Source organism: Sinocyclocheilus grahami, unplaced genomic scaffold (assembly GCF_001515645.1).
Source record: "Sinocyclocheilus grahami isolate Dianchi unplaced genomic scaffold, SAMN03320097.WGS_v1.1 scaffold485.1, whole genome shotgun sequence".
In the NCBI taxonomy this organism is placed as follows: Eukaryota; Metazoa; Chordata; class Actinopteri; order Cypriniformes; family Cyprinidae; genus Sinocyclocheilus; species Sinocyclocheilus grahami.
The window spans coordinates 777,294-791,703 of record NW_015505664.1 but is presented as its reverse complement, the minus strand read 5'-3'; the positions used below and the strand labels follow the sequence as shown (position 1 = coordinate 791,703).

At 35.7% G+C, this 14,410-nt stretch overlaps 1 protein-coding gene across 1 annotated transcript in view; it reads right to left on the bottom strand.

Moving 5' to 3' along the window:
* The window catches only part of LOC107553911 (cadherin-22), a 198,796-nt gene that overhangs the window by 5,463 nt on the left and 178,923 nt on the right, over positions 1 to 14,410 (bottom strand). Inside the window, exon 11 of the mRNA XM_016236261.1 lies at positions 8,461 to 8,712. Within this exon, the coding sequence (XP_016091747.1) occupies positions 8,461 to 8,712 (252 nt within the window). The remainder of the gene's footprint in view (positions 1 to 8,460; positions 8,713 to 14,410) is intronic.

Below are 14,410 nucleotides of genomic sequence, written 5' to 3'. Positions count from 1 at the left end.
TTGAATAATGTACTATATACAGAAATAGAAGTATAGGAAAAAATTTAATTGTTTAGATAAATGTACAGATATGTTTGTTAGTGTGCAGATAGATATGTTATTTACAAAGTGTGCGGTTTAATATAAATATACTATGTTAGTTGTATAATTTTGAAAGCTTAATTGTTTAGACTGAGTATAGCCTGTGGGAAAAAACTGTTCTTGTGCCTTGCTGTTCTGGTGGTCAGTGCTCTGTAGCGCCGACCAGAAGGCAACAGTTCGAAGAGAGAGTGGGCTGGGTGTGAGGGGTCCAAGGTGATTTTTTTTAGCCCTTTTCCTCACTCTGGAGATGTAAAGATCTTGGAGGCTGGGCAGAGGGGCACCAATAATCCTCTCAGCAGTCCTGACTGTCCGTTGTAGTCTCTTGATGTCTGATTTGGTTGCTGAACCAAACCAGACAGTTATGGATGAACACAGGAAACCTCTTAAATCAATTTTTTATCATTTTCAAAGTTTTTAAATTCCTTGTTTTATTTTTTTTATGTAAAGCACTTTGAATTACCATTGTGTATGAAATGTGCTATATAAATAAACTTTCCTTGCCTTGCCTATTTGAGTTAGAAAAGTGCATGCTCTAATTAATCCAAGCCTTACTTTCCTAAACATATTTTGAAATATGTAAATTTTAGAACTACCCTCACTTTTGTCTTCATTAAGATGAAAGGGACCTTCTTTTCTGTTGTATAATGTATAAAAGCTTCAGAATTTGGCAGTACACATTTTATTTCATAAGCTCTATAACTACAACTTGAAACACATCAGCCTGATATACTGTGTCAGTTTGTTTAGTTTATATATCAATGAATATATACCACACACACACACACACACACACACACACACACATTATATATATATATATATATATATATATATATAGATGCATGCATGCAGACTAGTCTTTAGACACATTAGGGGATTGCATGCATCGATTGCATAGACCGGTTTAAAATGAACAAGAATTGAATCATTAGAAGGGTTTACCACTAGAGTGTGTGATATTGGCATTTTATTGGGATTTTTTTGATAACGATAATGAAACAATATTTTCCTGAGTGTGTTCTTGTGCTGTTACTTTGCCTGGTTTAGGCCTGTCGTCATGGATAAATTAAAATAACATTAATAGGTTGCGGCAAGACCGTGTCATAATGATTGATTCATTGACTCATTCATTCAAACGTTTTGTTCAAATGGCTGATTCAGTTAGAAACAAAGCAAGTGACTGTGTCTTTATGAATGGATCATTAAATAACTGATTAAAATGATTAGCTCAAAACAGCTGATTCATTCAGAACCGAAGCAAGCGACTGTCATAATAAATGGGTCACCAAATCACTGACTTGTTTAAAATGGGTGATTCATTTAGAAACAAAGCAAGTGACTGTCTTTATGAATGAATCACTGACTCACTGACTCAAATGATTCATTCAAAACGGCTGATTCATTTAGAAACAAAGCAAGTGATTGTCTTGTTATTAATGAATCACTGAATCACTCACTCAAATGATTAGTTTAAAACGGCTGATTTAGAATATTTAGGAAAACAGCAATGTTGGTTGTCTGATATTACTTAACTATATAAATATAAAAACAAAAACCCATACAGGGATATATTTTTTGCTTTCATAATTTGAATTACAGCGACATTCTAACCATATTCTAATAGGCTTCATCAAGCAGTGAATGCTTTTGGACTTTCAAGACGTGTTTTTGTTTGTTTTTCGCGCAAGTGAGTGTCATATCCATGATGTCAGCTCGCATATCATTAAAACAACAATTACGATAGTATCGCAGACGATAAATATCGACTTCTTTTTCGCAACTACCTACATCTGGACTGAGCTGTGAATCCGGCCTCCGCTGTCACGGTAGCGCTGAAGGTGTCGGGTGAAGAAGCACATTATGTACCTGCCCTTGTGAAACATGTTGCGACTTCTTCCCGTGCAGATGTTCGGTTAAGCGGACCTGACAAGACGGCTAATTTACCCTTGGGCGGCGGGTGGCCAAGAATCCCATCATGGCAGATGGGCTGTAATTGGGACGGATGTGTGCAGATGCCTTGCTGCGCCCAAATGGATTTATCACGTCACCCTCAGAATGAACTGATGGAGGGGTTGTTTGTTTGAAGCTAATTAGGCAGAAATTTGTTTTCATTCCCTCCTTATCATGCTGCAAATTGATCTAATAGGAACGGTGCGGCGTTCGAGGAAGGCAAGGGACACCCGCTTCCTTCCAACGTCATGAGATCTGACCGATCTGTGCACTCAATGAAGAGGAGACATACTGGTGAAACTTTCCATTACATCAAGACTAGCCCAGAAGAAGAACGACTAGATTACTAGACTAGATTAGATCCCTAGACAATCCCACTATGAATTGTATCTTTTTAATTTTATGAATAATATAAAGGAATATGGTACAACAGACTGTTTGAATATTGACCAATCAGAAGCCAGGATGGGAATTAGTATAGAACAGAATAGGAGAGAATAGTGTAGAATGGAACATAGACAACAACAATCCTACTATAAATTATATTTCCAAAAACAGTTTTAATGACATTTAAACAAAAATAGACTAAATTAATTCATTAAATTAAATTCAAATATTAAATACAAAATATGACAAATAAATACATATTAAATACAACAATAATAACAAGCCATGTTACTTGAATGTCAATCAGAAGCATAGCAAAGAATATAATATTAATTATAATGAATTATTATGTTTTCAAATATAACTTTTGATTCCATTTAGATTAAAATAGAATCAAATAGGCTAAAATAAAACAAAAGACTAAAATGTAAAAATAAAATAAAAGACTAAAACAAGAAAATAAATAAATACAATTAAATGAAAAATATTAAATAGACAGATAATAAAGAATAAAATATTGGATAAATGTTGGATAAAAAATGTTGGATAAATATTGGAAAAATAAAAAAGCCTAGCAGCAGGTTATGTTAGATGAATATTGAACAAACTTTTAGCACAGAATAGAATATGAATTATTATCAAATATGTTTAGTTTAAAAATTTAGTTGTTTAGTTTAAAAGTTTATTTTTTCATTCCATTTAGATAAAAATAGAATAGAATGAAAAAAAAAATAATTTAAAAAATAAATAAAAAAAGCTTAAAATGTAGATAAATAAAAATGTAAAAACTTGCTATTGACCAATCAGACGGACCAAAACTAGCATGGAACCAAACTGAAAAGAAGAGGACATCATAGAATACAATATATACTCTCTAACTAGGCTAGAATATTTGGCCAGAACACAGTTGTTCCATAATCGGAGTATGTATTGTATTTGTCCATCTGGGATTTGAAGGTGGCTGCAAATATTCTCAGCGCTCATCAAAGTCTATTCAGTGCTGCCAAACATTCACACAGCAACTGTGCTCTCAAACATCACAGATTTAAAACAACCAGCATTAAACTTTCAGCCGTTTCTGCCTTTCAGCTTCACAGCGCTGCTTCAGTTTTATTTGATGTTCATTTCAGAAGAGGAGCAAATCCTTTGGGACAACAATTCAATTGAATTATTAATTAGAGATCAATTTTGAGGTGCTTCGCTCACATATTTGCACGAGTCGCACGACACATTAAAACTAACGACTAAATGATGAGACATGTATGAAAATGTAAGTGGTGTCTGTCCTGGCAAAACGCAGTGGTGTGAGTGGATGCCATTGCTATGTGGATGCTAGGTGGTTTTACTGTATTTATAGTATTGCATGAAAAGAGCCTCTGTGGTTATGTTTCAAAATATTTGATGTCAGCTCGCATATCATTAAAACAACAATTACGATAGTATCGCAGACGATAAATATCGACTTCTTTTTCGCAACTACCTACATCTGGACTGAGCTGTGAATCCGGCCTCCGCTGTCACGGTAGCGCTGAAGGTGTCGGGTGAAGAAGCACATTATGTACCTGCCCTTGTGAAACATGTTGCGACTTCTTCCCGTGCAGATGTTCGGTTAAGCGGACCTGACAAGACGGCTAATTTACCCTTGGGCGGCGGGTGGCCAAGAATCCCATCAAGGCAGATGGGCTGTAATTGGGACGGATGTGTGCAGATGCCTTGCTGCGCCCAAATGGATTTATCACGTCACCCTCAGAATGAACTGATGGAGGGGTTGTTTGTTTGAAGCTAATTAGGCAGAAATTTGTTTTCATTCCCTCCTTATCATGCTGCAAATTGATCTAATAGGAACGGTGCGGCGTTCGAGGAAGGCAAGGGACACCCGCTTCCTTCCAACGTCATGAGATCTGACCGATCTGTGCACTCAATGAAGAGGAGACATACTGGTGAAACTTTCCATTACATCAAGACTAGCCCAGAAGAAGAACGACTAGATTACTAGACTAGATTAGATCCCTATGTGATGAAAGTCGAGTCGAAGTCGACTAGTCTTTATGAATAATATAAAGGAATATGGTACAACAGACTGTTTGAATATTGACCAATCAGAAGCCAGGATGGGAATTAGTATAGAACAGAATAGGAGAGAATAGTGTAGAATGGAACATAGACAACAACAATCCTACTATAAATTATATTTCCAAAAACAGTTTTAATGACATTTAAACAAAAATAGACTAAATTAATTCATTAAATTAAATTCAAATATTAAATACAAAATATGACAAATAAATACATATTAAATACAACAATAATAACAAGCCATGTTACTTGAATGTCAATCAGAAGCATAGCAAAGAATATAATATTAATTATAATGAATTATTATGTTTTCAAATATAACTTTTGATTCCATTTAGATTAAAATAGAATCAAATAGGCTAAAATAAAACAAAAGACTAAAATGTAAAAATAAAATAAAAGACTAAAACAAGAAAATAAATAAATACAATTAAATGAAAAATATTAAATAGACAGATAATAAAGAATAAAATATTGGATAAATGTTGGATAAAAAATGTTGGATAAATATTGGAAAAATAAAAAAGCCTAGCAGCAGGTTATGTTAGATGAATATTGAACAAACTTTTAGCACAGAATAGAATATGAATTATTATCAAATATGTTTAGTTTAAAAATTTAGTTGTTTAGTTTAAAAGTTTATTTTTTCATTCCATTTAGATAAAAATAGAATAGAATGAAAAAAAAAAAAATTTAAAAAATAAATAAAAAAAGCTTAAAATGTAGATAAATAAAAATGTAAAAACTTGCTATTGACCAATCAGACGGACCAAAACTAGCATGGAACCAAACTGAAAAGAAGAGGACATCATAGAATACAATATATACTCTCTAACTAGGCTAGAATATTTGGCCAGAACACAGTTGTTCCATAATCGGAGTATGTATTGTATTTGTCCATCTGGGATTTGAAGGTGGCTGCAAATATTCTCAGCGCTCATCAAAGTCTATTCAGTGCTGCCAAACATTCACACAGCAACTGTGCTCTCAAACATCACAGATTTAAAACAACCAGCATTAAACTTTCAGCCGTTTCTGCCTTTCAGCTTCACAGCGCTGCTTCAGTTTTATTTGATGTTCATTTCAGAAGAGGAGCAAATCCTTTGGGACAACAATTCAATTGAATTATTAATTAGAGATCAATTTTGAGGTGCTTCGCTCACATATTTGCACGAGTCGCACGACACATTAAAACTAACGACTAAATGATGAGACATGTATGAAAATGTAAGTGGTGTCTGTCCTGGCAAAACGCAGTGGTGTGAGTGGATGCCATTGCTATGTGGATGCTAGGTGGTTTTACTGTATTTATAGTATTGCATGAAAAGAGCCTCTGTGGTTATGTTTCAAAATATTGATTTCATTTAGAATAAAATAGACTAAAATAAAATAAAGTGAAATAAAAAATATATACAGTACATACATAATGCAAACAAATAAATAAAATAAACATAACATTTTTTTTTTAAATAGACACTTAATTAAAAAATAAATAAAAATTAAAAAGCTTAAAACATATAAATAATATATAATAAAAAAAATTGCATAAAACAATATAAAAGGAGTAAGGTATGGCAGTCTATGTTACTTAAATACTGACCAATCAAAAGCCAGAACTGGAAATAGTATAGAACAGAACAGCATAGAATAGAAGATTAAATTATTATAAACGATGTCTCCAAATATAACTTTTGATTGCATTTAGATTAAAATAGACTAAAATAGGTGAAAACAAGCTAAAATAAAATAAAAATAACAGACTAAAATTCTATTAAAATAGAATAGTAAATAGATACATATTATAAAAATACTATTTTAAATTTAAAAAAAGCTTAAAACATAAAACAAAATTATTAAATTATGATTATAAAAAAGTGTAAAAGTATAATCTGGTCTCTAGAAAAGACTTTTTTTGCTATATTTATCAAATATCTTACGCCTGATCACTTACAAAAGTAACATTTTCTTCACACTTTTCCCCAACAAGCTTTAATACTTCAGATTAATAGTTTTGAAAACTACGAGCAATAGTGAAAGCAATGCTTGACTTAGCAAACACGGCTAATTAAACAGAAATGAGTTGCGATGGATGACCTACACATGACCCATAAATGATTCACCGCAGGAAAGATGAGCAGAAGCGTGCTCAGCTGCCTGAAAACAAGTCACGTACCATACTTTCCCGAGAAAGAGAGAGAGAGAGGGACGGGAAAAGCGCTAAGTGGAGAAGAGAGAAATAAAGACAGATATACTGAGGCCAGGAGAAAGTCATAAAACTTTCAGAGATGACAAGAGAACTGCAGTCCACCGCTCCAGTACATGGGAACGGGTGGATGTCTGGATAGGCTGCTCTATTTAAAGCTCGGCGCTCCGCCGGGACAGCGGTGCTGATGCTGCTCTTTTTGCGAGTGAGGGCTACATCCGTTTTGAGCATCCCTTAACTCAGCCGTCCTCCGCCAGAGAGGCTGCATGTCATTCGCCCGGCCCAATGTTGTGCGTGTGTTTGCTCTGCGTGAACAAAAGCTTTCGGAGGATGAGCAACTGCAGAGGATGCTGAATGAAATATTGATCAGCTTTTATGTTATTCTAGTTTTGTTTTTCGCCTCCTGCCGCATTTGAACCCAGGTTTTAAAGAATGATGGCGAGCCATTAAAACAGTTACAGCGGTCGTGGAGGTAAACATGCTCAGAGCTGGCTTTGCTCTATATCTGCTGCTCTCCATGCATATAACTGATGAAAGCCTGCTCTGTGAATGCAGATATTAATGCACATTCTCAAGTGGACATACTTGCATCTTCGAGATCCGTCGGTCACCTGTGCTTTGTTAAAGGTGAGATTGTACAGATGAATGACCCTCGCTTTCTTTCACATCATTGACACACAGGCACACATTCCGTGACATACTTACTGTATATGAATGCCGAGGGAATCTTCTGAGTTATTTACCACTTAATATCTACAAACAGCATACCACAGATAATAAATATTTGAGTGCGCATGAATGAATGGGAAACACTTTGGAAATCAATGGAAAGCTATCAGACGAGAAGTGTGAATAAATGTTTAGAGGCATCTACTCATTCTTTATTGTTACTTTTTTTCCTCCATCGTTTTAGAATAATTTTAGAATTGTAGATTTTTAGAATAATAACTGTAATTAATATTCTTATTACTTTATTTATTATTAAGACGCTGTTATAGTACATACTGTATGTTGAAATAAAACATTGATATAAGAACATCATTTTTTTAAACTTTTTTTGTTTTTAGCTTTGGCATCACAAAAAAAGAATTTTGAAATACATACATTTTAAAATTTGTAAATTAAATTAATTATAATAATATTTAAATAGGGTTGCAAAAAGGTGGAACATTTCCAGGAAATTTTGGAAATATTCCAGAAATTTTGGAAACTAGATCATTTTCATCCACAGTGAACACTGAATTCAAGCTATAAATTTCATCAGTTTCTTTGTTCCCTAGAATTCAAACCCATGACCTCGGCGATGTTCAACCAGTCAAGCTACATGATGTTGGTACTCAACACGCTGTCAGATCTGTCACACTGCTTCAAAACTAGAACCGCAGCACAATATTACACGCATACAGCATGAGACCGGTGCATCAACCCCGTCTGTTAAAGTTTTTCATCGCACAACCAGCGGAAAGAGAAAACATGGTTACTTTCGCTTTGGCATCCGTCTGAGGATGTGATGTAATGCACTGCTTACATTCAATAAACTCACAGGAATGACACCAGTAATGCATAAGCAGAAGTTGATCCACCTAGAAATGCAGTACAAACTCAACTAGACAATCTATGCAACACTGAAATACGAGTTTCTTGTCTGCTTGGCTTCCTAAAGCATGCATTTCACATTTGTTGTTACGAACTGAGGAATGCGTTGAATTGGATAACTCATAATGTTCCTATAAGACTATAAGGTTGATAAGTGAAGGCTTTACCGATGAGGATGAGGATGCAGACCAGCAGCGCGATGAGCGCGCCGGGGCTGAGCGCGGCTGACATGACGTAGGCCGTGGCGTTGCAGGACTGAATGGCTCCGTCCGTGTCACAGCCGCACACGTGGATGGTGAGGGTCCCCGTGCTACTGAGGGCCGGAGGGCCGCTGTCCACCACCAGGATGGGAAGCAGATACACGTTCTGCTCCCGACGGTTGAATCCGGAGCGCTGCGTCCTGATGCCGGCTGTGTTGTCTACAGAGTCAGAGAGACCAAAGGTTTGAGATGCAAACATACGACTCAATACATGTACTCCGTTATTTATATATTCTATTAGAATATGCATTATTTTACTATCACTGAAAATAAAGGAAGTGTGGCAGAGCCTTATCTGTTGTGTGTAACCTTAGTACAAATCTTAGTATAAACATTACATACTATGGTACATTTAAAATTAGCACAGTTTTGCCATCTTACGACAATGGTAGAGCAATTTATTCAGCAAGGACGCATTCAATTAATCAAAAGTGATAGTAAAAACATTTATAATGTAATGCAGATAAATGGACCTTAAAACAAGTATAATTATACAGGAATTTAATTAAGACCGATTAGTCAACTAGTCGTTTAAACAACCCACCAACCTAAAACAATTACAGTAAAATAAACAAAAAACTAAGTAAAGATAGACTATAAAAATAAATACAAAATATATTGATAATTTATGATAAAATAATAATAAAAAAAGTAAAAACTAAACTAAAGTGACTACACAAAAGCAATACAATTTGTATTAAAAATAAATACAAAATATATTGATAATTTATAATATAATAATAACTAAAAAAGTAAAGTTAAGAAAGTAAAGAGACAATAAAAGCAGTATAATTTATATTTAGTATATTAAAATGTTTATAATTTAGAATAAAATAACATTTAACCTTAAAATAAAAATAATCACATTTAATAATTAAAATAATAACATTTAATAGACTTTTCATTGTTACAAGTAGGGGTTGAACGACTTCTGATTTTTTAAAGTCGACTTTTATGTGATGAAAGTCGAGTCGAAGTCGACTAGTCGCTGATGACGTCATTAATGAACAAATAAGTCTGGAGCTGTGACAAACAGCTTGTGCACAGCTATGGCAGATGACCCAGCGCTGCCCACACGGCTGTTGCTCCTAACAGCTCTTTTATCAGTTCTTTTTTTCTTTGGGTCGTTATATTTCTCACAGATTTCTGCTCGTTCTAAATCAGATACAGATAAAGTAGCACAGTAAAGATTACATTCATATGAATGCATTAGTGAGAGCGATTGCGTGTGTGAATTAATTCTACCCGGCAGCATCTCTCTACTAGTAGTGAAGCTGTGGGATTTAGTTATGTCTTGTGGAGCGCTTTCGGAGTATGCATTTATTTGTCATTTTAACTGTTTGGAAATGAAGCGTAAATCTGGAAGTCCTTCAAAGTTTTATTTTCCTGTTGCGCCCATTACCAGCGACTAGTCAGCGGGAAGCTTAAAGTGTCATGGCAGAGCATTGAACTGTTTGGAAACGGAGCGTAAATGTGGAAGTCCTTCAAAGATGTCTTATCCTGATGCCCTCTATCGGACCATCGACTAGTTGACGTCAAGCTTAAAGCGTCATGGCAGAGAATTGAAGTCGACTAGTCGGTGCAACCCCTAGTTACAAGAACATTCTATTTCAGATTAATGAACCTAAAACTAGCCTAAATATACAGGATCTTTAACTAAAACCAATTAGTCAACTAGTCATTCAGAAACCCACCTACTTTCAGTCTTGGTAAGAGTAAGAGACTTTTTTCAACAAGATTTTACTGAGTTCAAACTTTTGAATGTAAAATAGCTATACTTATATATACACATATTCACACACACACACACACACATACACACACACATACACACACACATACACACATGTCTGGTCAGCTATCCTTGTGGGGACTCTCCATTGGTGTAATGGTTTTTATACTGTACAGACCGTATATTCTATTGCCCTACCCCTAAACCTACCCCTCACAGGAAACTTTCTGCATTTTTAGATTTTCAAAAAACTTAATTCTGTATGATTTATAAGCTTTTGTACCCGTTAGGACCCCTCGTGACACGAGTCCCCATCAGTCTGTGTGTATTCAGGTTTAAGTCCCCACCAGAATAGAAAAACAGGTACACACACACACACACACACACACACACACACACACACCCAATCACTCTCCTAACAGAAGAAACAACCCCAAACTGAACACATTGCAGGCTGTAAGCGAGAAACAATGCAGGTGTGAAGTTCCCAGAACTGAAGCGGCAGATGTATGAATGTGACGAACACCGACAAACAGCAAAATACTATGAAAACCTCCAGCAACATCTCGACTAATGGACTTGCATTCAGGCACATGAGCCATCCATCACGAAGGACGTACATCACCGTCAGCTCCAGCGCTAGAGCAAGACTCACTGATAAATACAGCTCACGTCTCCACATCCGGCACAGAGACCAGGAGTTTCTGCTGAGTAAAAGCAGGATGACACTGTGACTCGACTGGGCCTGTAAATCTTCTCTCCTTCTCATAAATACAGCACACACCATCAACGAAGGCAACAAATCCATTTCTGAAGTCTAAAACATCGGGAACGGAGACATTACCATAACCAAACCACAGCACAGTCGTTTCCCTGCGATGAGCCCAAGTAAATACTGAGATGTGTTTTCAAATGCGACGCTGACACGGTCATTGATCGGGTCGAGAAATCAATCATTTATTAAAGAGCGCAGAGCCGTGACCTTTCAATATTCATCTAGTTGGGCCACGTTTTTCTGGCAAACACCTAAATGACAAAAAGAGGACGCAGAAGTAAAGCATTGATTGAGTTCAGCACCTCGAATCAGCGCTCAGATTAGCTTCATAATTGATTTAGAGTCATTAAAAGCTGTGAATCAGATTTAGTGCCTACGTTTATTAGGGTTGGATGAATTACTGTGACGTTCCAGTCGTTAGATTAGGATTCTTAAAAATGATTCAAATGCAGACCAATTCACTAATGAATCATTCAGAACTGACTCAGAATCAACTCACAATGATTCACAAATCGGACATCACTGTGCACAAGAACAATAATTAGCTATGAAATATTGTAAAAGAGCATAAAATGTAAATTCTCACTATTTAAATTTCATAAAAAAAATAAATAAATGAAAAGAAAATAGAAAACACCATTTTAAAATTCACGGATATAGTCATTAATAATAACATTGTATCAGTTTAATGTTACTATTAAATAGTTATTATTAATTATTTATACATGACATATGTATGCATTTAATATATAATATAATATAATGCATTATATACGCATTTCATCAAAATTACAGACAATCGATGATCAAATCATCCTTTTTAAAACAAAACATGACGTGCAAAAGGAATTTGTAAAATGTTGAAATATTATAACAATAGATCTTGTGCTGACAGTATTGTTTGTTTATGGTTAGTGGATGATGTTGATAATTCATGTGACCAGTGTGACCTTCAAAGATACACTAAAAAACACTAAAACAGCATCTGATTTGAACGCGATGAGAAAGAAAACATCCCGCAGCATTTGAGACTCTTGATCTGCAGAATCACATTTACACATTTAGACGAGTCCAAACACTTGTTTTGGGCATCTGCATTTGTCAGATGGAAACATATTGTAATGTTTCCGTATCACAGCATCGGCTGACTGAGGCCAGAACAGTCAAACTCCTTTGAATACGAAAAATGGAAAGAGAACAATGAAATCAAACCAGAACAAAACTCGGCGCCGATGCCAAAAACATCCCAAACTGAGTAACAATGAACAATGCCCTCGGCCTGCGCTATGCGTTCTTCTGCGACTAAAAACCCGCCAGCAGGTGTCCGGGGAGCAAACGGACACGGAAAGTGTTGGAGGAAAGACGAATCAAACGCTGGTGTGAGAAAACAGCCTCGTGCGATCGACTGGCTCCAGACGAGCCGTCCAAATCCAACAGCCAAAAGATGTTTTGTTTGGAGTCGTCAATCAAATTCCCAGCTCTCTCTGTCTCTGTCCCTCTCTGGAAGGACTCTGTTCCAAGCACAAAGTAAGAGATGAGTTTAATATTACAGTGAAAGGACAGCTGAATCAATAGCACAGATAGTTAAAAGTCTGACGTCCTCGTGTGTCGGATCACAGCGCTGCGGCGCTCAACTGAGAGAAATGACAGATTCAGGCTGACAGCTTGACAAATGTGTCCATGAAAACAGAAGTATGGGGGATACGGGACGTGGGAGGACACAAAGTGTGCTCTTTTGAGTGTGCTTGAGAGGGGAATAGCAGGGGAAACCTGCGGAGGCGTCCTTTTAGGAGAGTTTCTGGGTGAATCTCACAACAGCTGTCAAGAACACGTCCAGGTCACGTTTCATCCCAAAATCAAATGAGGAAAATAGGAAATTATATTCAGCAAATAGAAATTCAAGCCTGTTTTGGGATCATCACAAGTGAAGTGTGTGAGGCTATAGTGGCAACAAATAGAAGTGCAAAAATGATGAATGTTTCTAGCAATTTTCAAACATTCCCCTCAACTTTCCAGATACGTTTGATGGCATTAGTGGAGCAGAAATGAAACACTTTACCTTGCTTTTTATTTCTTTTTTTTTGAAAATCAAGCACATTTCCCTCCAGTTCATCATTACTGTAATGGAAATGAATATCACTGTCACTATATTGTCACATTGTCATATATATACTGTATATATATACAGTATATATATAATTTATTTTATTTGTATTTTTATTTCGGTAATTAAGTATATTTGTGATACTACTGAATGTGTAAATTTATGTATTTTATATTATATATTTTCAGTTTTAGATATTTAAGTACACTAAGTTAAACTAAATTCAAATCAGAAATGTTGAGAAATAAGATAAATAATGCAAAATAAATATTATATGTTAAATATTTTATGTCAAGTAACAAATGTTTTATGGTTTTAGATTTTATAATTTTTATATCATATTTATATTTATATAGTATATAATATTTATAAGGTTATAATTTACATATTATACATTTTGTTTATATATATATATATAATGTATTTGGATATTTTAATTAATGTTATATTATTTTTCACAAATAACTTTTTGTGCTTGGTCTTCTCTTCCATCAATGTATTTAACACATTTTAGCCACTGTTACACTTTTTGTCATTTTTTCTTTTGATATAGCGGTGAAATTTGACCTGTACATTTCTTCATGAGATTCACTCTTTTAATTTACATATGACACACTTTTTGTTTGCACAGTGTTTTAGTTATCATTTCTACCAGCTCTAGTTGATCCGGTCTGTGTGTGTGTGTGTGTGTGTGTGTGTGTGTGTGTGTGTGTGTGTGTGTGTGTGTGTGTGTCTGCTCAAGCATGCATGTATGTGTTTGTGTGGCCCTCGTCCGTCCTCACGTGCTCAGCTGACATTTGCCTGGCTCTCCACCGCTGACATTTCCTTCCTGTCAGATCAGTCTGGATTTGCCCATGCGTCACATCAACTTACACACATCTCTAAAGAGCCCGGCAATAACACAATCCCGCTCGGCCTGACGGGACACAACAGATATAAGACTGACAAAGCAAAACTGAAATGAAAAACTACACTGAAGGAGAAAACGGCTGATTATTTGCAGATGGATTCACATCAATAATGCCAGCACACTCCTTACCTGGATGGCATTGTAGGGGACATTCTCCAAGAATACTGTCTTCTAGTATACCTTATTTATCAAACTGTGTCTGAATGCTCAACGCTGAATTGCTACATTATATTTCTCAGCATGAAGTGGTAACACTGTTTTTAAACTCACAGCTTCACTATTAGTAGAGAAATAGTGAAGCTGTTAGTGAAGCCCCCCCCCCCCCCCCCCCCCCCC